The 23204-nt window shown below is 41.7% G+C and overlaps 1 protein-coding gene across 1 annotated transcript; it reads left to right on the top strand.

Annotated features, from left to right (window-relative positions):
- Positions 1–691: 691 nt before the first annotated feature.
- On the top strand, positions 692–14233 carry zgc:113363 (uncharacterized protein LOC791449 homolog). Its single transcript, XM_046344789.1, is given in 5 exon segments — positions 692–923; positions 5563–5688; positions 5847–6031; positions 6034–6112; positions 11542–14233. Coding segments are annotated over 5 exon segments (834 nt in total). The 5' UTR covers positions 692–736; the 3' UTR covers positions 11799–14233.
- Positions 14234–23204: the final 8971 nt, after the last annotated feature.

Here is a 23204-nt window from a genome sequence, read left to right as displayed (position 1 = left end):
AGAATACTTAATTTGCGCATTTCCATGAACTATGACACCTGTTAATAACTGGTTAGTAAAAGTTCAGTTTAACATAAGTAAAGTAACATTTTAGTAGCCAATTCAAGAAAGACTTGTAAAGGCAATGAATAATATGACTAATAAACTAAAGTTAGTCTGAATGTTGATTTGGTGTCAACGAACCAATGTTGTCCGGTAATCATAAATATTACGCACGAAACGTCAAGACGTGTAGAAGACAACACAAGTCAAAAATAGGCTGAGTGATTTTTAAAATTTAAATAGGGAAGACAATGCATATGAAAAATGGAAAATGTGAAATCATTGTACCCTAACTATGTCCATTGACCTAGTTTTATATGTTCCCTACTGTACTCTGAGTCCACTCAGTTAACCATCCATACAAGGGTGTTTTGCTCATGGAACAAGTCCTTTAAACGTCTGTGTAATGAACATCTCTGAGATCAATTTCACATCTGAAATTGTTTCTCTATCTGTTTTAATTCATTTCATAATATTTAATTTAGGCCGGGATTTAATCCGATCGCGTTTTGTCGGCTTTTAAAAGCAATGTTTTTGCATTTGCAGAGTCAAACGGAACATTACCTTTAAATGTCAACAGCAGTATATAACTTGGATCTACCACTGATGAGATTGAATCCCAGCCTTTAACCCCCTGTGTTATGTTCAGGGTTGGTAACAGGTGTCTGGAGAGGAACCTGGCTGTCTGGACAACATGGAGCTGCTGCAGCAGGGGAGGACAGGAGAGACAGTCATCAGTCAGGACAGGGTCAAGGGACAGGAGGTGGCCAAGTGCCCCCTGGACCTGCCAGAGTACCAGACCACACAGCCACAGCCACAGCCACTACCCAATATTTTTACCCAACAGCCACTGTCTAATGGGACAGCCGGGGAACACACAGGTGAGGTTATAGTGGATACAGGGGAGGTTATAGTGGATACAGGTGGGGTTATAGTGGATACAGGTGAGGTTATAGTGGATACGGGTGGGGTTATAGTGGATACAGGGGAGGTTATAGTAGTAACAGGTGGGGTTATAGTGGATACAGGTGGGGCTATAGTGGATACAGGTGAAGTTATAGTGGATACGGGTGGGGTTATAGTGGATACAGGGGAGGTTATAGTGGATACAGGGGGGCTATAGTGGATACAGGGGAGGTTATAGTGGATACAGGTGGGGCTATAGTGGATACAGGTGAGGTTATAGTGGATACAGGTGGGGCTATAGTGGATACAGGTGAGGTTATAGTGGATACAGGTGGGGTTATAGTGGATACAGGTGGGGTTATAGTGGCTACAGGTGAGGTTATAGTGGATACAGGGGAGGTTATAGTGGATACAGGTGAGGTTATAGTGATTACAGGTTGGGTTATAGTGATTACAGTTTGGGTTATAGTGATTACAGGTGAGGTTATAGTGGCTACAGGGGAGGTTATAGTGGATACAGGTGAGGTTATAGTGATTACAGGTTGGGTTATAGTGATTACAGTTTGGGTTATAGTGATTACAGGTGAGGTTATAGTGATTACAGGTTGGGTTATAGTGATTACAGGTTGGGTTATAGTGATTACAGGTGGGGTTATAGTGATTACAGGTTGGGTTATAGTGATTACAGGTTGGGTTATAGTGATTACAGGTTGGGTTATAGTGATTACAGGTGGGGTTATAGTGATTACAGGTTGGGTTATAGTGATTACAGGTTGGGTTATAGTGATTACAGGTTGGGTTATAGTGATTACAGGTTGGGTTATAGTGATTACAGGTGGGGTTATAGTGATTACAGGTTGGGTTATAGTGATTACAGGTTGGGTTATAGTGATTACAGGTGGGGTTATAGTGATTACAGGTGAGGTTATAGTGGCTACAGGTTGGGTTATAGTGATTACAGGTTGGGTTATAGTGGATACAGGTGAGGTTATAGTGATTACAGGTTGGGTTATAGTGGATACAGGTGGGGTTATATTGGATACAGGTGAGGTTATAGTGATTACAGGTGGGGTTATAGTGGATACAGGTGAGGTTATAGTGATTACAGGTGGGGTTATAGTGGATACAGGTGGGGTTATAGTGATTACAGGTGAGGTTATAGTGATTACAGGTGGGGTTATAGTGGATACAGGTGGGGTTATAGTGATTACAGGTTGGGTTATAGTGGATACAGGTGGGGTTATAGTGGATACAGGTGGGGTTATAGTGATTACAGGTTGGGTTATAGTGGATACAGGTGGGGTTATAGTGGATACAGGTGGGGTTATAGTGATTACAGGTTGGGTTATAGTGGATACAGGTGGGGTTATAGTGATTACAGGTGAGGTTATAGTGATTACAGGTTGGGTTATAGTGATTACAGGTGAGGTTATAGTGATTACAGGTTGGGTTATAGTGATTACAGGTTGGGTTATAGTGGATACAGGTGGGGTTATAGTGATTACAGGTGAGGTTATAGTGATTACAGGTTGGGTTATAGTGATTACAGGTGAGGTTATAGTGATTACAGGTTGGGTTATAGTGATTACAGGTTGGGTTATAGTGATTACAGGTTGGGTTATAGTGATTACAGGTGGGGTTATAGTGATTACAGGTGAGGTTATAGTGATTACAGGTTGGGTTATAGTGATTACAGGTGAGGTTATAGTGATTACAGGTTGGGTTATAGTGATTACAGGTTGGGTTATAGTGATTACAGGTTGGGTTATAGTGATTACAGGTGAGGTTATAGTGATTACAGGTTGGGTTATAGTGATTACAGGTTGGGTTATAGTGATTACAGGTTGGGTTATAGTGATTACAGGTGAGGTTATAGTGGATACAGGTGAGGTTATAGTGGCTACAGGTGAGGTTATAGTGATTACAGGTTGGGTTATAGTGATTACAGGTTGGGTTATAGTGATTACAGGTTGGGTTATAGTGATTACAGGTTGGGTTATAGTGGTAACAGGTTGGGTTATAGTGATTACAGGTGGGGTTATAGTGATTACAGGTTGGGTTATAGTGATTACAGGTTGGGTTATAGTGATTACAGGTGGGGTTATAGTGATTACAGGTTGGGTTATAGTGATTACAGGTTGGGTTATAGTGATTACAGGTTGGGTTATAGTGATTACAGGTTGGGTTATAGTGATTACAGGTGAGGTTATATTGGATACAGGTTGGGTTATAGTGATTACAGGTTGGGTTATAGTGATTACAGGTTGGGTTATAGTGATTACAGGTGGGGTTATAGTGATTACAGGTTGGGTTATAGTGATTACAGGTTGGGTTATAGTGATTACAGGTTGGGTTATAGTGATTACAGGTGAGGTTATAGTGATTACAGGTTGGGTTATAGTGATTACAGGTTGGGTTATAGTGATTACAGGTGGGGTTATAGTGATTACAGGTGGGGTTATAGTGATTACAGGTGAGGTTATAGTGATTACAGGTGAGGTTATATTGGATACAGGTGAGGTTATAGTGATTACAGGTGGGGTTATATTGATTACAGGTGGGGTTATAGTGATTACAGGTGGGGTTATAGTGATTACAGGTTGGGTTATAGTGATTACAGGTTGGGTTATAGTGATTACAGGTTGGGTTATAGTGATTACAGGTGGGGTTATAGTGATTACAGGTTGGGTTATAGTGATTACAGGTTGGGTTATAGTGATTACAGGTTGGGTTATAGTGATTACAGGTGAGGTTATAGTGATTACAGGTTGGGTTATAGTGATTACAGGTGGGGTTATAGTGATTACAGGTTGGGTTATAGTGATTACAGGTTGGGTTATAGTGATTACAGGTTGGGTTATAGTGATTACAGGTGAGGTTATAGTGATTACAGGTTGGGTTATAGTGATTACAGGTTGGGTTATAGTGATTACAGGTGGGGTTATAGTGATTACAGGTGGGGTTATAGTGATTACAGGTGAGGTTATAGTGATTACAGGTGAGGTTATATTGGATACAGGTTGGGTTATAGTGATTACAGGTTGGGTTATAGTGATTACAGGTGGGGTTATAGTGATTACAGGTGGGGTTATAGTGATTACAGGTGAGGTTATAGTGATTACAGGTGAGGTTATAGTGATTACAGGTGAGGTTATAGTGATTACAGGTGAGGTTATATTGGATACAGGTTGGGTTATAGTGATTACAGGTTGGGTTATAGTGATTACAGGTGGGGTTATAGTGATTACAGGTGGGGTTATAGTGATTACAGGTGGGGTTATAGTGGTTACAGGTGGGGTTATAGTGATTACAGGTGGGGTTATAGTGATTACAGGTTGGGTTATAGTGGATACAGGTGGGGTTATAGTGATTACAGGTTGGGTTATAGTGGATACAGGTGGGGTTATAGTGATTACAGGTTGGGTTATAGTGATTACAGGTGAGGTTATAGTGATTACAGGTTGGGTTATAGTGGATACTATGTATATGTATATGTATACCTGTACTGGTGCAGCAGAGCTCCCAGGGCCCTCTGCAAGTGTTATTGTGTTGATCCTGGTGCAGCAGAGCTCCCAGGGCCCTCTGCAAGTGTTATTGTGTTGATCCTGGTGCAGCAGAGCTCCCAGGGCCCTCTGTAAGTGTTATTGTGTTGATCCTGGTGCAGCAGAGCTCCCAGGGCCCTCTGTAAGTGTTATTGTGTTGATCCTGGTGCAGCAGAGCTCCCAGGGCCCTCTGTAAGTGTTATTGTGTTGATCCTGGTGCAGCAGAGCTCCCAGGGCCCTCTGTAAGTGTTATTGTGTTGATCCTGGTGCAGCAGAGCTCCCAGGGCCCTCTGTAAGTGTTATTGTGTTGATCCTGGTGCAGCAGAGCTCCCAGGGCCCTCTGTAAGTGTTATTGTGTTGATCCTGGTGCAGCAGAGCTCCCAGGGCCCTCTGTAAGTGTTATTGTGTTGATCCTGGTGCAGCAGAGCTCCCAGGGCCCTCTGTAAGTGTTATTGTGTTGATCCTGGTGCAGCAGAGCTCCCAGGGCCCTCTGTAAGTGTTATTGTGTTGATCCTGGTGCAGCAGAGCTCCCAGGGCCCTCTGTAAGTGTTATTGTGTTGATCCTGGTGCAGCAGAGCTCCCAGGGCCCTCTGTAAGTGTTATTGTGTTGATCCTGGTGCAGCAGAGCTCCCAGGGCCCTCTGCAAGTGTTATTGTGTTGATCCTGGTGCAGCAGAGCTCCCAGGGCCCTCTGTAAGTGTTATTGTGTTGATCCTGGTGCAGCAGAGCTCCCAGGGCCCTCTGCAAGTGTTATTGTGTTGATCCTGGTGCAGCAGAGCTCCCAGGGCCCTCTGCAAGTGTTATTGTGTTGATCCTGGTGCAGCAGAGCTCCCAGGGCCCTCTGTAAGTGTTATTGTGTTGATCCTGGTGCAGCAGAGCTCCCAGGGCCCTCTGTAAGTGTTATTGTGTTGATCCTGGTGCAGCAGAGCTCCCAGGGCCCTCTGTAAGTGTTATTGTGTTGATCCTGGTGCAGCAGAGCTCCCAAGGCCCTCTGTAAGTGTTATTGTGTTGATCCTGGTGCAGCAGAGCTCCCAGGGCCCTCTGTAAGTGTTATTGTGTTGATCCTGGTGCAGCAGAGCTCCCAGGGCCCTCTGTAAGGTCTGCCAGAGCTGATGGTGAAGATAGTGATGATTCAACTGACGACGCGTCACATCTCCTACCAAACAGTATACCATCAAACCCATACCATCTACCGAGAGGTAATGCTACTGATAATGATGGAAACACTTCAAAACATTACTTCAACAGCTTCTCCTTTTATTACCTTTATGATAAATGTTCAGCGCTGTATAAAGTAAACATTGATTGATTGATTGATTGATTGATTGATTGATTGATTGACTGCTCACTCACACAGTAGAGCTTCCCAGCGGGGTCCCTGTGTCGTCCAGTCCGAAAACTTCCCCCAAGACCCTGATCAACGGAGCCTCCCCCTCCCCGTGTGTACCCCTCCATCTGCCTCTCTTAACCAGAGAGGATGGAGCCCTCCTCAGTCCCCTCAGTCCCCAGCCTGTGACAGACACCATGGGCACCCTATTAAAAAACAACACCTGCCGTCCACCACAAGGAGCCAGAACTCATTGAAAGCTGACGCCACTCAGATAAAGGAAATAGCTGGAGATGGTGAGAATAAAAACTAATGATTCTATGTTTTATAGACAGTCAATATATATATAGTGGGGTTATAGTGGATACAGGTGGGGTTATAGTGGTTATAGTGGATACAGGGGAGGTTATAGTGGATACAGGTGGGGTTATAGTGGATACAGGTGGGGTTATAGTGGATACAGGTGAGGTTATAGTGGATACAGGTGGGGTTATAGTGGATACAGGTGGGGTTATAGTGGATACAGGTGGGGTTATAGTGGATACAGGTGGGGTTATAGTGGATACAGGTGGGGTTATAGTGGATACAGGTGAGGTTATAGTGGATACAGGTGGGGTTATAGTGGATACAGGTGGGGTTATAGTGGACACAGGTGGGGTTATAGTGGATACAGGTGGGGTTATAGTGGACACAGGTGGGGTTATAGTGGACACAGGTGGGGTTATAGTGGATACAGGTGGGATTATAGTGGATACAGGTGGGGTTATAGTGGATACAGGTGGGGTTATAGTGGACACAGGGAGGTTATAGTGGTAACAGGTGGGGTTATAGTGGATACAGGTGAGGTTATAGTGGATACAGGTGGGGTTATAGTGGATACAGGTGGGGTTATAGTGGATACAGGTGGGGTTATAGTGGATACAGGTGGGGTTATAGTGGATACAGGTGGGGTTATAGTGGATACAGGTGAGGTTATAGTGGATACAGGTGGGGTTATAGTGGATACAGGTGGGGTTATAGTGGATACAGGTGAGGTATGTTGTAGCTTCGTTACACGTATGATTATACAAAAGCAGACAGAAAAGATGGGTAAGGACTGTGTAAAAAATGAACAGTGGAATAAAGGTCTTCAAATATTGTTGACTTGAGTTCTAAGAATGTTTTTGTCAGGTGTTCGGGTCCCTTCTACACTGCTTGGGTAACGATAACTATGCCAGAAAAGGAGACACCTCATTGGTCTTAGCTGGCAGATTCATTGATTTGAACCAATGAAATAGGTTCCTGTCTGGGGCAGTGTGAACAGATCACCAGAGTACACGTTGAGACATGTCCCCCCCAACCCCCACCCCGCCGTCACTACGATCTAGTCTTTATCTTAAAGCCACCTTGAAGCCATGCTCTCCTCTGACAACTTTATCAGTTCTGCTGTATGGCCCCTCACCATCAGGCGGTCACCGATAAACAGTTGGGATACGTTGGCCTGGTGGCGTTACACAAGTCACCAAACGGCTCAAAAGAAAACTATGTGTTTTTTGTTATTCAATTATTTAAAAAATTAGGCTTTGTTATTATTAAACTGGCTAAATACATGAAATGTAATTGATTGACACATTAATTGATTGATATGCCACTAATGAGTTGTATGTTTGTCTAAATGTAATATAATGTTAATCTGTCACTCCTCACCCTTCATGGCCTTAAATATACTGTATTTAATATATAACATTATCAGGTGTTAACCCTGGGTCCTGGCCTTAAATATACCGTATTTAATATATAACATTATCAGGTGTTAACCCTGGGTCCTGGCCTTAAATATACCGTATTTAATATATAACATTATCAGGTGTTAACCCTGGGTCCTGGCCTTAAATATACCTTATTTAATATATAACATTATCAGGTGTTAACCCTGGGTCCTGGCCTTAAATATACTGTATTTAATATATAACATTATCAGGTGTTAACCCTGGGTCCTGGCCTTAAATATACCTTATTTAATATATAACATTATCAGGTGTTAACCCTGGGTCCTGGCCTTAAATATACCGTATTTAATATATAACATTATCAGGTGGTAACCCTGGGTCCTGGCCTTAAATATACCGTATTTAATATATAACATTATCAGGTGGTAACCCTGGGTCATGGCCTTAAATATACCGTATTTAATATATAACATTATCAGGTGGTAACCCTGGGTCATGGCCTTAAATATACCGTATTTAATATATAACATTATCAGGTGGTAACCCTGGGTCATGGCCTTAAATATACTGTATTTAATATATAACATTATCAGGTGTTAACCCTGGGTCCTGGCCTTAAATATACCTTATTTAATATATAACATTATCAGGTGTTAACCCTGGGTCCTGGCCTTAAATATACCTTATTTAATATATAACATTATCAGGTGTTAACCCTGGGTCCTGGCCTTAAATATACCTTATTTAATATATAACATTATCAGGTGTTAACCCTGGGTCCTGGCCTTAAATATACCTTATTTAATATATAACATTATCAGGTGTTAACCCTGGGTCCTGGCCTTAAATATACTGTATTTAATATATAACATTATCAGGTGTTAACCCTGGGTCCTGGCCTTAAATATACCGTATTTAATATATAACATTATCAGGTGTTAACCCTGGGTCCTGGCCTTAAATATACCGTATTTAATATATAACATTATCAGGTGTTAACCCTGGGTCCTGGCCTTAAATATACTGTATTTAATATATAACATTATCAGGTGTTAACCCTGGGTCCTGGCCTTAAATATACCTTATTTAATATATAACATTATCAGGTGTTAACCCTGGGTCCTGGCCTTAAATATACTGTATTTAATATATAACATTATCAGGTGTTAACCCTGGGTCCTGGCCTTAAATATACTATATTTAATATATAACATTATCAGGTGTTAACCCTGGGTCCTGGCCTTAAATATACTGTATTTAATATATAACATTATCAGGTGTTAACCCTGGGTCATGGCCTTAAATATACTGTATTTAATATATAACATTATCAGGTGTTAACCCTGGGTCCTGGCCTTAAATATACCGTATTTAATATATAACATTATCAGGTGTTAACCCTGGGTCCTGGCCTTAAATATACCTTATTTAATATATAACATTATCAGGTGTTAACCCTGGGTCCTGGCCTTAAATATACCGTATTTAATATATAACATTATCAGGTGTTAACCCTGGGTCCTGGCCTTAAATATACCGTATTTAATATATAACATTATCAGGTGTTAACCCTGGGTCCTGGCCTTAAATATACCGTATTTAATATATAACATTATCAGGTGTTAACCCTGGGTCCTGGCCTTAAATATACTGTATTTAATATATAACATTATCAGGTGTTAACCCTGGGTCCTGGCCTTAAATATACCTTATTTAATATATAACATTATCAGGTGTTAACCCTGGGTCCTGGCCTTAAATATACCGTATTTAATATATAACATTATCAGGTGTTAACCCTGGGTCCTGGCCTTAAATATACCGTATTTAATATATAACATTATCAGGTGTTAACCCTGGGTCCTGGCCTTAAATATACCGTATTTAATATATAACATTATCAGGTGTAACCCTGGGTCATGGCCTTAAATATACTGTATTTAATATATAACATTATCAGGTGTTAACCCTGGGTCCTGGCCTTAAATATACCTTATTTAATATATAACATTATCAGGTGTTAACCCTGGGTCCTGGCCTTAAATATACCTTATTTAATATATAACATTATCAGGTGTTAACCCTGGGTCCTGGCCTTAAATATACTGTATTTAATATATAACATTATCAGGTGTTAACCCTGGGTCCTGGCCTTAAATATACCTTATTTAATATATAACATTATCAGGTGTTAACCCTGGGTCCTGGCCTTAAATATACTGTATTTAATATATAACATTATCAGGTGTTAACCCTGGGTCCTGGCCTTAAATATACCGTATTTAATATATAACATTATCAGGTGTTAACCCTGGGTCCTGGCCTTAAATATACCGTATTTAATATATAACATTATCAGGTGTTAACCCTGGGTCCTGGCCTTAAATATACCGTATTTAATATATAACATTATCAGGTGTTAACCCTGGGTCCTGGCCTTAAATATACCTTATTTAATATATAACATTATCAGGTGTTAACCCTGGGTCCTGGCCTTAAATATACTGTATTTAATATATAACATTATCAGGTGTTAACCCTGGGTCCTGGCCTTAAATATACTATATTTAATATATAACATTATCAGGTGTTAACCCTGGGTCCTGGCCTTAAATATACTGTATTTAATATATAACATTATCAGGTGTTAACCCTGGGTCATGGCCTTAAATATACTGTATTTAATATATAACATTATCAGGTGTTAACCCTGGGTCCTGGCCTTAAATATACCGTATTTAATATATAACATTATCAGGTGTTAACCCTGGGTCCTGGCCTTAAATATACCTTATTTAATATATAACATTATCAGGTGTTAACCCTGGGTCCTGGCCTTAAATATACTGTATTTAATATATAACATTATCAGGTGTTAACCCTGGGTCCTGGCCTTAAATATACCTTATTTAATATATAACATTATCAGGTGTTAACCCTGGGTCCTGGCCTTAAATATACCTTATTTAATATATAACATTATCAGGTGTTAACCCTGGGTCCTGGCCTTAAATATACTGTATTTAATATATAACATTATCAGGTGTTAACCCTGGGTCCTGGCCTTAAATATACTGTATTTAATATATAACATTATCAGGTGTTAACCCTGGGTCCTGGCCTTAAATATACCGTATTTAATATATAACATTATCAGGTGTTAACCCTGGGTCCTGGCCTTAAATATACCGTATTTAATATATAACATTATCAGGTGTTAACCCTGGGTCCTGGCCTTAAATATACTGTATTTAATATATAACATTATCAGGTGTTAACCCTGGGTCCTGGCCTTAAATATACTGTATTTAATATATAACATTATCAGGTGTTAACCCTGGGTCCTGGCCTTAAATATACCTTATTTAATATATAACATTATCAGGTGTTAACCCTGGGTCCTGGCCTTAAATATACCTTATTTAATATATAACATTATCAGGTGTTAACCCTGGGTCCTGGCCTTAAATATACCTTATTTAATATATAACATTATCAGGTGTTAACCCTGGGTCCTGGCCTTAAATATACCGTATTTAATATATAACATTATCAGGTGTTAACCCTGGGTCCTGGCCTTAAATATACTGTATTTAATATATAACATTATCAGGTGTTAACCCTGGGTCCTGGCCTTAAATATACCTTATTTAATATATAACATTATCAGGTGTTAACCCTGGGTCCTGGCCTTAAATATACTGTATTTAATATATAACATTATCAGGTGTTAACCCTGGGTCCTGGCCTTAAATATACCGTATTTAATATATAACATTATCAGGTGTTAACCCTGGGTCCTGGCCTTAAATATACCTTATTTAATATATAACATTATCAGGGGTTAACCCTGGGTCCTGGCCTCTGTGTGGTCTTTTCTTGTATTTAACCAGGAAAAGACTGTTGAGGTTAGTAAACCTCTTTTAGGATGGGGACCTGTCATGAGGTCAGCAGGAAGCACATATGTTCTCTATATTCTAATTAAATATATGTTATTCCCCCCCCCCACCCTCCAGACTGCTGTGTACACTGTGTCCTGGCCTGTCTGTTCTGTGAGGTGCTGTCCCTGTGCTCGGTGCTGGCCCAGTGTCTGGCGTGCGGAGAGGGCTGTGAGGTGCTGTGTTGCTGTGGGGAGGGGGCTGCCGGCGGGTTGGCCTGTGGGGAGGACGCCTGCTCTGCCCTGTTGAATTGTGGGATACTAGAGGACTGCTGCGAGTCTTCAGACTGTCTGGAGATCTGTCTGGAGTGTTGTTCTATTTGCTTCCCTGTGTAGAAGAAGAGGAAGAGGAAGAGGAAGAAGATTGAAACATTTGACAGAAAGACAGGTGGAGTGTTGTTCTATCTGCTTCCCTGTGTAGAAGAAGAAGAATGGAGGAAGAGGAAGAAGAAGAATGGAGGAAGAAGAAGAAGATTGAAACATTTGACAGAAAGACAGGTGGAGTGTTGTTCTATCTGCTTCCCTGTGTAGAAGAAGAAGAAGAGGAAGAAGAAGAAGATTGAAACATTTGACAGAAAGACAGGTGAAGTGGCTCTGTGTTCGGCCTCCTAAACGGACCGAGCTGTAATAGACGGGACAAATGACCCCGACCACCATGTTGAACACTTTTCATATTCTCCCCCCCCCGTCAGATGTCTCTGTTCTACACCAACATTGATTAAACTTTGGGGTTTATTTAATATCAGTGTTTATTTTGCAAAGCCATTAAGCCACAACACAGGTTGAGGATGAGATGTTGTACTGAGCAGTCTGACCAGTCAGGTTGAGGATGAGATGTTGTACTGAGCAGTCTGACCAGTCAGGTTGAGGATGAGATGTTGTACTGAGCAGTCTGACCAGTCAGGTTGAGGATGAGATGTTGTACTGAGCAGTCTGACCAGTCAGGTTGAGGATGAGATGTTGTACTGAGCAGTCTGACCAGTCAGGTTGAGGATGAGATGTTGTACTGAGCAGTCTGACCAGTCAGGTTGAGGATGAGATGTTGTACTGAGCAGTCTGACCAGTCAGGTTGAGGATGAGATGTTGTACTGAGCAGTCTGACCAGTCAGGTTGAGGATGAGATGTTGTACTGAGCAGTCTGACCAGTCAGGTTGAGGATGAGATGTTGTACTGAGCAGTCTGACCAGTCAGGTTGAGATGTTGTACTGAGCAGTCTGACCAGTCAGGTTGAGGATGAGATGTTGTACTGAGCAGTCTGACCAGTCAGGTTGAGGATGAGATGTTGTACTGAGCAGTCTGACCAGTCAGGTTGAGGATGAGATGTTGTACTGAGCAGTCTGACCAGTCAGGTTGAGGATGAGATGTTGTACTGAGCAGTCTGACCAGTCAGGTTGAGGATGAGATGTTGTACTGAGCAGTCTGACCAGTCAGGTTGAGATGTTGTACTGAGCAGTCTGACCAGTCAGGTTGAGGATGAGATGTTGTACTGAGCAGTCTGACCAAAAATGGAAAAATCAATCGTAAAATTGAATTAATTCTCAAAAAATTGAAGTTTTTTAAAATAGCAAGCTAGGACTAAGGGAAGAATACTCTAAAAGCTGAAGAAGGCGTGACAAGTCGACGTCCAGGAAGTAATGAGATGACTGTAGATCATGACAGTTAACAGTACAGTGATACAGAGGGAGCAGCTTCGTTTGAGCCAGTTGGCTTACAGCAGGAAAAGAATCCTGCAGCAACAGGAAATGGGAGTTATTGTTCTGGATTATAATTAATGGACATATTTTTTTGTAGGGGTTGATACAGTATTCATAAGGGAAAATCTAGTCTGTAATTTCATAGTGGAAACTACAATCTTTAGAACCTTTTTTTTATTATCTCAACTACGGCATCTGTATTTATTTTTCTTTTTTTTACAATATGAGATTTAACATTGGTTTATAAGTTATGCTGTTACAATATGAGATTTAACATTGGTTTATAAGATATGCTGTTACAATATGAGATTTAACATTGGTTTATAAGATATGCTGTTACAATATGAGATTTAACATTGGTTTATAAGATATGCTGTTACAATATGAGATTTAACATTGGTTTATAAGATATGCTGTTACAATATGAGATTTAACATTGGTTTATAAGATATGCTGTTACAATATGAAATTTAACATGGGTTTATAAGACATCTTGTGCCACTTGCCTCTGTCTGGATGAGTACACACTATACTGTCATCTATGTGAAAATTAAGCTATTTCATTTTGTATTGATGTGATCTTTCAGCAATCAATTTGCAATTCTGAAAACATATCTACATAGACAACATGTTGTAAGACAAGATGATTAGAAAAGTAGGTGAAACAGGGAGTTTTAAACCTCTACTAAATCTTCTCCTCTCCTTGTCCTAAAACAGTCACTTCTGAAATATCACTGTTTTCCTTTGTCTTTAACTGGCAGGAAATCTGTTTTCCTTTGTCTTTAATCTGTTTCGTATCTGGATGTTAAGTATACAGTATCTAGTCTGGATATTAAGTATACAGTATCTAGTCTGGATGTTAAGTATACAGTCTCTAGTCTGGATGTTAAGTATACAGTCTCTAGTCTGGATGTTAAGTATACAGTCTCTAGTCTGGATGTTAAGTATACAGTCTGATTTAGAGTAGCTATTACAGTGAAATAATGCCATGTGATTGTTTGAGGAGAGTGCACAGTTATGAACTTGAAAATGTGTCAATAAACCAATTAGGCACCTTTGGGCAGTTTTGATACAACATTTTGAACAGCAATGCAATGGTTCTTTGGATCAGTCTACAACTTTGCACAAACACTGCTGCCATCTAGTGGTCAACATCTAAATTGCGCCAGGGCTGGAATAATACATTATGGCCTTTCTCTTGCATTTCAACGATGATGGAACAAACAACAACAAATAATGTTTTTTTCTTTGTATTATCTTTTACCAGATCTAATGTGTTATATTCTACTACATTAATTTCACATGTCCACAAATGTCAAAGTGTTTCCTTTCAAATGGTATCATGAATATGCATATCCTTGATTCAGCTCCTGAGCTACAGGCAGTTAGGTTTGGGTACTGAGCTACAGGCAGTTAGGTTTGGGTACTGAGCTACAGGCAGTTAGGTTTGGGTCCTGAGCTACAGGCAGTTAGGTTTGGGTCCTGAGCTACAGGCAGTTAGGTTTGGGTACTGAGCTACAGGCAGTTAGGTTTGGGTACTGAGCTACAGGCAGTTAGGTTTGGGTACTGAGCTACAGGCAGTTAGGTTTGGGTCCTGAGCTACAGGCAGTTAGGTTTGGGTACTGAGCTACAGGCAGTTAGGTTTGGGTCCTGAGCTACAGGCAGTTAGGTTTGGGTCCTGAGCTACAGGCAGTTAGGTTTGGGTACTGAGCTACAGGCAGTTAGGTTTGGGTACTGAGCTACAGGCAGTTAGGTTTGGGTACTGAGCTACAGGCAGTTAGGTTTGGGTACTGAGCTACAGGCAGTTAGGTTTGGGTACTGAGCTACAGGCAGTTAGGTTTGGGTACTGAGCTACAGGCAGTTAGGTTTGGGTACTGAGCTACAGGCAGTTAGGTTTGGGTACTGAGCTACAGGCAGTTAGGTTTGGGTACTGAGCTACAGGCAGTTAGGTTTGGGTACTGAGCTACAGGCAGTTAGGTTTGGGTACTGAGCTACAGGCAGTTAGGTTTGGGTACTGAGCTACAGGCAGTTAGGTTTGGGTACTGAGCTACAGGCAGTTAGGTTTGGGTACTGAGCTACAGGCAGTTAGGTTTGGGTCCTGAGCTACAGGCAGTTAGGTTTGGGTACTGAGCTACAGGCAGTTAGGTTTGGGTACTGAGCTACAGGCAGTTAGGTTTGGGTACTGAGCTACAGGCAGTTAGGTTTGGGTACTGAGCTACAGGCAGTTAGGTTTGGGTACTGAGCTACAGGCAGTTAGGTTTGGGTACTGAGCTACAGGCAGTTAGGTTTGGGTACTGAGCTACAGGCAGTTAGGTTTGGGTCCTGAGCTACAGGCAGTTAGGTTTGGGTCCTGAGCTACAGGCAGTTAGGTTTGGGTACTGAGCTACAGGCAGTTAGGTTTGGGTACTGAGCTACAGGCAGTTAGGTTTGGGTACTGAGCTACAGGCAGTTAGGTTTGGGTACTGAGCTACAGGCAGTTAGGTTTGGGTACTGAGCTACAGGCAGTTAGGTTTGGGTACTGAGCTACAGGCAGTTAGGTTTGGGTACTGAGCTACAGGCAGTTAGGTTTGGGTACTGAGCTACAGGCAGTTAGGTTTGGGTACTGAGCTACAGGCAGTTAGGTTTGGGTACTGAGCTACAGGCAGTTAGGTTTGGGTACTGAGCTACAGGCAGTTAGGTTTGGGTACTGAGCTACAGGCAGTTAGGTTTGGGTCCTGAGCTACAGGCAGTTAGGTTTGGGTACTGAGCTACAGGCAGTTAGGTTTGGGTACTGAGCTACAGGCAGTTAGGTTTGGGTACTGAGCTACAGGCAGTTAGGTTTGGGTACTGAGCTACAGGCAGTTAGGTTTGGGTACTGAGCTACAGGCAGATAGGTTTGGGTACTGAGCTACAGGCAGTTAGGTTTGGGTACTGAGCTACAGGCAGTTAGGTTTGGGTACTGAGCTACAGGCAGTTAGGTTTGGGTCCTGAGCTACAGGCAGTTAGGTTTGGGTACTGAGCTACAGGCAGTTAGGTTTGGGTACTGAGCTACAGGCAGTTAGGTTTGGGTCCTGAGCTACAGGCAGTTAGGTTTGGGTCCTGAGCTACAGGCAGTTAGGTTTGGGTCCTGAGCTACAGGCAGTTAGGTTTGGGTACTGAGCTACAGGCAGTTAGGTTTGGGTACTGAGCTACAGGCAGTTAGGTTTGGGTCCTGAGCTACAGGCAGTTAGGTTTGGGTACTGAGCTACAGGCAGTTAGGTTTGGGTCCTGAGCTACAGGCAGTTAGGTTTGGGTACTGAGCTACAGGCAGTTAGGTTTGGGTACTGAGCTACAGGCAGTTAGGTTTGGGTCCTGAGCTACAGGCAGTTAGGTTTGGGTACTGAGCTACAGGCAGTTAGGTTTGGGTCCTGAGCTACAGGCAGTTAGGTTTGGGTACTGAGCTACAGGCAGTTAGGTTTGGGTACTGAGCTACAGGCAGTTAGGTTTGGGTACTGAGCTACAGGCAGTTAGGTTTGGGTACTTTGGTCATCTTAGGCGTAAATTGAAAAAAAAGTTGGATCCTTATCAAGAGGTTTTTAAGTACACAGTATATAGTCTGGTTTAAGAGTACAGTATCTAGTGTGGTTTAAGAGTACAGTATCTAGTCTGGATGTTCAGTACACAGTATATAGTCTGGTTTAAGAGTACAGTATCTAGTCTGGTTTAAGAGTACAGTATCTAGTCTGGTTTAAGAGTACAGTATCTAGTCTGGTTTAAGAGTACAGTATATAGTCTGGTTTAAGAGTACAGTATCTAGTCTGGTTTAAGAGTACAGTATATAGTCTGGTTTAAGAGTACAGTATATAGTCTGGTTTAAGAGTACAGTATCTAGTCTGGTTTAAGAGTACAGTATATAGTCTGGTTTAAGAGTACAGTATATAGTCTGGTTTAAGAGTACAGTATCTAGTCTGGTTTAAGAGTACAGTATCTAGTCTGGTTTAAGAGTACAGTATCTAGTCTGGTTTAAGAGTACAGTATATAGTCTGGTTTAAGAGTACAGTATATAGTCTGGTTTAAGAGTACAGTATCTAGTCTGGTTTAAGAGTACAGTATCTAGTCTGGTTTAAGAGTACAGTATCTAGTCTGGTTTAAGAGTACAGTATCTAGTCTGGTTTAAGAGTACAGTATCTAGTCTGGTTTAAGAGTACAGTATCTAGTCTGGTTTAAGAGTACAGTATCTAGTCTGGTTTAAGAGTACAGTATCTAGTCTGGTTTAAGAGTACAGTATATAGTCTGGTTTAAGAGTACAGTATATAGTCTGGTTTAAGAGTACAGTATCTAGTCTGGTTTAAGAGTACAGTATCTAGTCTGGTTTAAGAGTACAGTATATAGTCTGGTTTAAGAGTACAGTATCTAGTCTGGTTTAAGAGTACAGTATCTAGTCTGGTTTAAGAGTACAGTATATAGTCTGGTTTAAGAGTACAGTATATAGTCTGGTTTAAGAGTACAGTATATAGTCTGGTTTAAGAGTACAGTATCTAGTCTGGTTTAAGAGTACAGTATCTAGTCTGGTTTAAGAGTACAGTATATAGTCTGGTTTAAGAGTACAGTATCTAGTCTGGTTTAAGAGTACAGTATCTAGTCTGGTTTAAGAGTACAGTATCTAGTCTGGTTTAAGAGTACAGTATCTAGTCTGGTTTAAGAGTACAGTATATAGTCTGGTTTAAGAGTACAGTATATAGTCTGGTTTAAGAGTACAGTATCTAGTCTGGTTTAAGAGTACAGTATCTAGTCTGGTTTAAGAGTACAGTATATAGTCTGGTTTAAGAGTACAGTATCTAGTCTGGTTTAAGAGTACAGTATCTAGTCTGGTTTAAGAGTACAGTATATAGTCTGGTTTAAGAGTACAGTATATAGTCTGGTTTAAGAGTACAGTATCTAGTCTGGTTTAAGAGTACAGTATCTAGTCTGGTTTAAGAGTACAGTATCTAGTCTGGTTTAAGAGTACAGTATATAGTCTGGTTTAAGAGTACAGTATATAGTCTGGTTTAAGAGTACAGTATCTAGTCTGGTTTAAGAGTACAGTATATAGTCTGTTTTAAGAGTACAGTATCTAGTCTGGATGTTCAGTACACAGTATCTAGTCTGGATGTTCAGTACACAGTATCTAGTCTGGATGTTCAGTACACAGTATCTAGTCTGGTTTAAGAGTACAGTATCTAGTCTGGATGTTCAGTAGACAGTATCTAGTCTGGATGTTAAGTATATAGTATCTAGTCTGGATGTTCAGTACACAGTATCTAGTCTGGATGTTAAGTATATAGTATCTAGTCTGAATGTTAAGTATATAGTATCTAGTCTGGATGTTCAGTACACAGTATCTAGTCTGGATGTTCAGTACACAGTATCTAGTCTGGATGTTCAGTACACAGTATCTAGTCTGGTTTAAGAGTACAGTATCTAGTCTGGATGTTCAGTACACAGTATCTAGTCTGGATGTTAAGTATATAGTATCTAGTCTGGATGTTCAGTACACAGTATCTAGTCTGGATGTTAAGTATATAGTATCTAGTCTGAATGTTAAGTATATAGTATCTAGTCTGGATGTTCAGTACACAGTATCTAGTCTGGTTTAAGAGTACAGTATCTAGTCTGGTTTAAGAGTACAGTATCTAGTCTGGTTTAAGAGTACAGTATATAGTCTGGTTTAAGAGTACAGTATCTAGTCTGGTTTAAGAGTACAGTATCTAGTCTGGATGTTCAGTACACAGTATCTAGTCTGGATGTTCAGTACACAGTATCTAGTCTGGTTTAAGAGTACAGTATCTAGTCTGGATGTTCAGTACACAGTATCTAGTCTGGATGTTAAGTATATAGTATCTAGTCTGGATGTTCAGTACACAGTATCTAGTCTGGATGTTAAGTATATAGTATCTAGTCTGAATGTTAAGTATATAGTATCTAGTCTGGATGTTCAGTACACAGTATCTAGTCTGGATGTTCAGTACACAGTATCTAGTCTGGATGTTCAGTACACAGTATCTAGTCTGGTTTAAGAGTACAGTATCTAGTCTGGATGTTCAGTACACAGTATCTAGTCTGGATGTTAAGTATATAGTATCTAGTCTGGATGTTCAGTACACAGTATCTAGTCTGGATGTTAAGTATATAGTATCTAGTCTGAATGTTAAGTATATAGTATCTAGTCTGGATGTTCAGTACACAGTATCTAGTCTGGTTTAAGAGTACAGTATCTAGTGTGGATGTTAAGTATATAGTATCTAGTCTGGATGTTCAGTACACAGTATCTAGTCTGGTTTAAGAGTACAGTATCTAGTCTGGATATTAAGTATACAGTATCTAGTCTGGATGTTAAGTATATAGTATCTAGTCTGGATGTTAAGTATACAGTCTCTAGTCTGGATGTTAAGTATACAGTATCTAGTGTGGATGTTAAGTATATAGTATCTAGTCTGGATGTTAAGTATACAGTCTCTAGTCTGGATGTTAAGTATACAGTATCTAGTCTGGATGTTAAGTATACAGTATCTAGTGTGGATGTTAAGTATATAGTATCTAGTCTGGATATTAAGCATGCGTGGTTATTGAACTGTGTCAATAACCATGTGTCCATCCACAGTTTTTAAAGTCTTTTTTTTTTAATGAAAAGAAAGTTTATATACAATTTTATAAATGCAGATAATTTGTTAAATCGACATGATGGGCTATTTTTGTATCTGTAAAATTAGTTAGTTATTGCTTTACTAACCAACATAACAAAGTAAAAGTCATGATATGTTGTGCCGTCCCCCCACGATGACTAGGGGCTCCTCCCACTATGACTAGGGGCTCCTCCCACGATGACTAGGGGCTCCTCCCACTATGACTAGGGGCTCCTCCCACTATGACTAGGGGCTCCTCCCACTATGACTAGGGGCTCCTCCCACTATGACTAGGGGAATCGTGCAGTTTATTAGGCTCCCCCCACTATGACTAGGGGAATCGTGCAGTTTATTAAGCTCCTCCCACTATGACTCGGGAATCGTGCAGTTTATTAGGCTCCTCCCACTATGACTTGGGAATCGTGCAGTTTATTAGGCTCCTCCCACTATGACTCGGGAATCGTGCAGTTTATTAGGCTCCTCCCACTATGACTCGGGAATCGTGCCGTTTATTAGGCTCCTCCCACCATGACTCGGGAATCGTGCAGTTTATTAGGCTCCTCCCACTATGACTAGGGGAATCATGCCGTTTATTAGGCTCCTCCCACTATGACTAGGGGAATCATGCAGTTTATTAGGCTCCACCCACTATGACTAGGGGAATCATGCAGTTTATTAGGCTCCTCCCACTATGACTAGGGGAATCATGCAGTTTATTAGGCTCCTCCCACGATGACTAGGGGAATCATGCAGTTTATTAGGCTCCTCCCACTATGACTAGGGGAATCATGCAGTTTATTAGGCTCCTCCCACTATGACTAGGGGAATCATGCAGTTTATTAGGCTCCTCCCACTATGACTAGGGGAATCATGCAGTTTATTAGGCTCCTCCCACTATGACTAGGGGAATCATGCAGTTTATTAGGCTCCTCCCACTATGACTAGGGGAATCATGCAGTTTATTAGGCTCCTCCCACTATGACTAGGGGCTCATCCCACTATGACTCAGGGAATCGTGCAGTTTATTAGGCTCCCCCCACTATGACTCAGGGAATCGTGCAGTTTATTAGGCTCCCCCCACTATGACTAGGGGAATCATACAGTTTATTAGGCTCCCCCCACGATGACTAGGGGAATCATACAGTTTATTAGGCTCCCCCCACTATGACTAGGGGAATCATACAGTTTATTAGGCTCCCCCCACTATGACTAGGGGAATCATACAGTTTATTAGGCTCCCCCCACTATGACTCGGGAATCATGCAGTTTATTAGGCTCGCCCCACTATGACTCGGGAATCATGCAGTTTATTAGGCTCCCCCCACTATGACTAGGGGGAATCATGCAGTTTATTAGGCTCCCCCCACTATGACTAGGGAATCATACAGTTTATTAGGCTCCTCCCACTATGACTCGGGGAATCATACAGTTTATTAGGCTCCTCCCACTATGCCTAGGGGGAATCATGCAGTTTATTAGGCTCCTCCCACTATGACTCGGGAATCATGCAGTTTATTAGGCTCCCCCCACTATGACTAGGGAATCATGCAGTTTATTAGGCTCCTCCCACTATGATTCGGGGAATCATGCAGTTTATTAGGCTCCCCCCACTATGACTAGGGGAATCATGCAGTTTATTAGGCTCCTCCCACTATGACTAGGGGAATCATGCAGTTTATTAGGCTCCTCCCACTATGACTCGGGGAATCATGCAGTTTATTAGGCTCCTCCCACTATGACTAGGGGAATCATGCCGTTTATTAGGCTCCCCCCACTATGACTAGGGGAATCATGCAGTTTATTAGGCTCCCCCCACTATGACTCGGGAATCGTGCAGTTTATTAGGCTCCTCCCACTATGACTCGGGAATCGTGCAGTTTATTAGGCTCCTCCCACTATGACTCGGGGAATCGTGCAGTTTATTAGGCTCCCCCCACTATGACTCGGGAATCGTGCAGTTTATTAGGCTCCTCCCACTATGACTCGGGAATCGTGCAGTTTATTAGGCTCCCCCCACTATGACTCTGGGAATCATGCAGTATATTAGGCTCCTCCCACTATGACTCGGGGAATCGTGCAGTTTTATTAGGCTCCTCCCACTATGACTCGGTGAATCGTGCAGTTTACGGTGACGAGTTTAATGAGCCTTTTATTTATTTTTTGTGTTTCATTTTATTATTTTTTTTACCCCTTTTTCTCCCAAATTTCGTGGTGTCCAATTGTTAGTAGCTACTATCTTGTCTCATTGCTACAACTCCCGTACGGGCTCTGGAGAGACGAAGGTTGAAAGTCATGTGTCCTCCTATACACAACCCAACCAAACCGCACTGCTTCTTAACACAGTGCGCATCCAACCCGGAAGCCAGCCGCACCAATGCGCCGGAGGAAACACCGTACACCTGGCCACCTTGGTTAGCGCACACTGCGCCCAGCCCGCCACAGGAGTCGCTGGTGCGCGATGAGACAAGGACACCCCTACCGACCAAGCCCTCCCTAACCCGGGCGACGCTAGGCCAATTGTGCGTCGCCCCACGGACCTCCCGGTCGCGGCCGGTTACGACAGAGCCTGGGCGCGAAGCCAGGGACTCTGATGGCACAGCTGGCGCTGCAGTACAACGCCCTTAACCACTGCGCCACCCAGGAGGCCCTCAATGAGCCTTTTCAATTAATATCGAGGGTCTTATTCTGGTGACATGAGGATCGATTCCTGGCTGCCGTTTGACAAATAATAATCACGTCATGTAGACTAGACAACCCACACTGTATCTGCCAGCTGTTGGCAAGATCACACCTGCCAAGACCAGAGTAGGCACCTGCCAAGACCAGAGTAGGCACCTGCCAAGACCAGAGTGGGCACCTGTCAAGACCGGAGTGGGCACCCGCCAAGACCGGAGTGGGCACCTGTCAAGACCAGAGTGGGCACATTTATTAACATTTATTAAATATCACATTGTCGTAAGTATTCAGACCCTTTACTCAGTACTTGGTTGAAGCATCTTTGGCAGTGATTACAGCCTTGAATCAAATCAAAGCAAATTGTATTGATCACATACACATGTTTATCTCATGTTACTGCAGGTGTAGCAAAATGCTTGTGTTTCTAGCTCCAACAGTGCAGTAATATCTAACAAGTAATATCTAACAATTTCACAACAATACACACGACACACATAAATCTAAGTGAAGGAATGCAGCTAAGAATATAGAAATATATGGACGAGAAATGTCAGTGTTGCACAGCCTAAGATACAGTAGAATAGAATAGAATACAGTATATACATGTACCAGGCGGTGATACAGCCCGACAGGATGCTTTCAATTGTGCATCTGTAAAAGTTTGTGAGGGTTTTAGGTGCCAAGACAAATTTCAAGTGACTTCTTGGGTTTGACGCTACAAGCTTGGCATACCTGTATTTGGGGAGTTTCTC

This window comes from Oncorhynchus gorbuscha, linkage group LG03 (genome assembly GCF_021184085.1).
Source record: "Oncorhynchus gorbuscha isolate QuinsamMale2020 ecotype Even-year linkage group LG03, OgorEven_v1.0, whole genome shotgun sequence".
NCBI lineage: Eukaryota > Metazoa > Chordata > Actinopteri > Salmoniformes > Salmonidae > Oncorhynchus > Oncorhynchus gorbuscha.
This window is presented reverse-complemented; position numbering and strand designations above follow the sequence as displayed.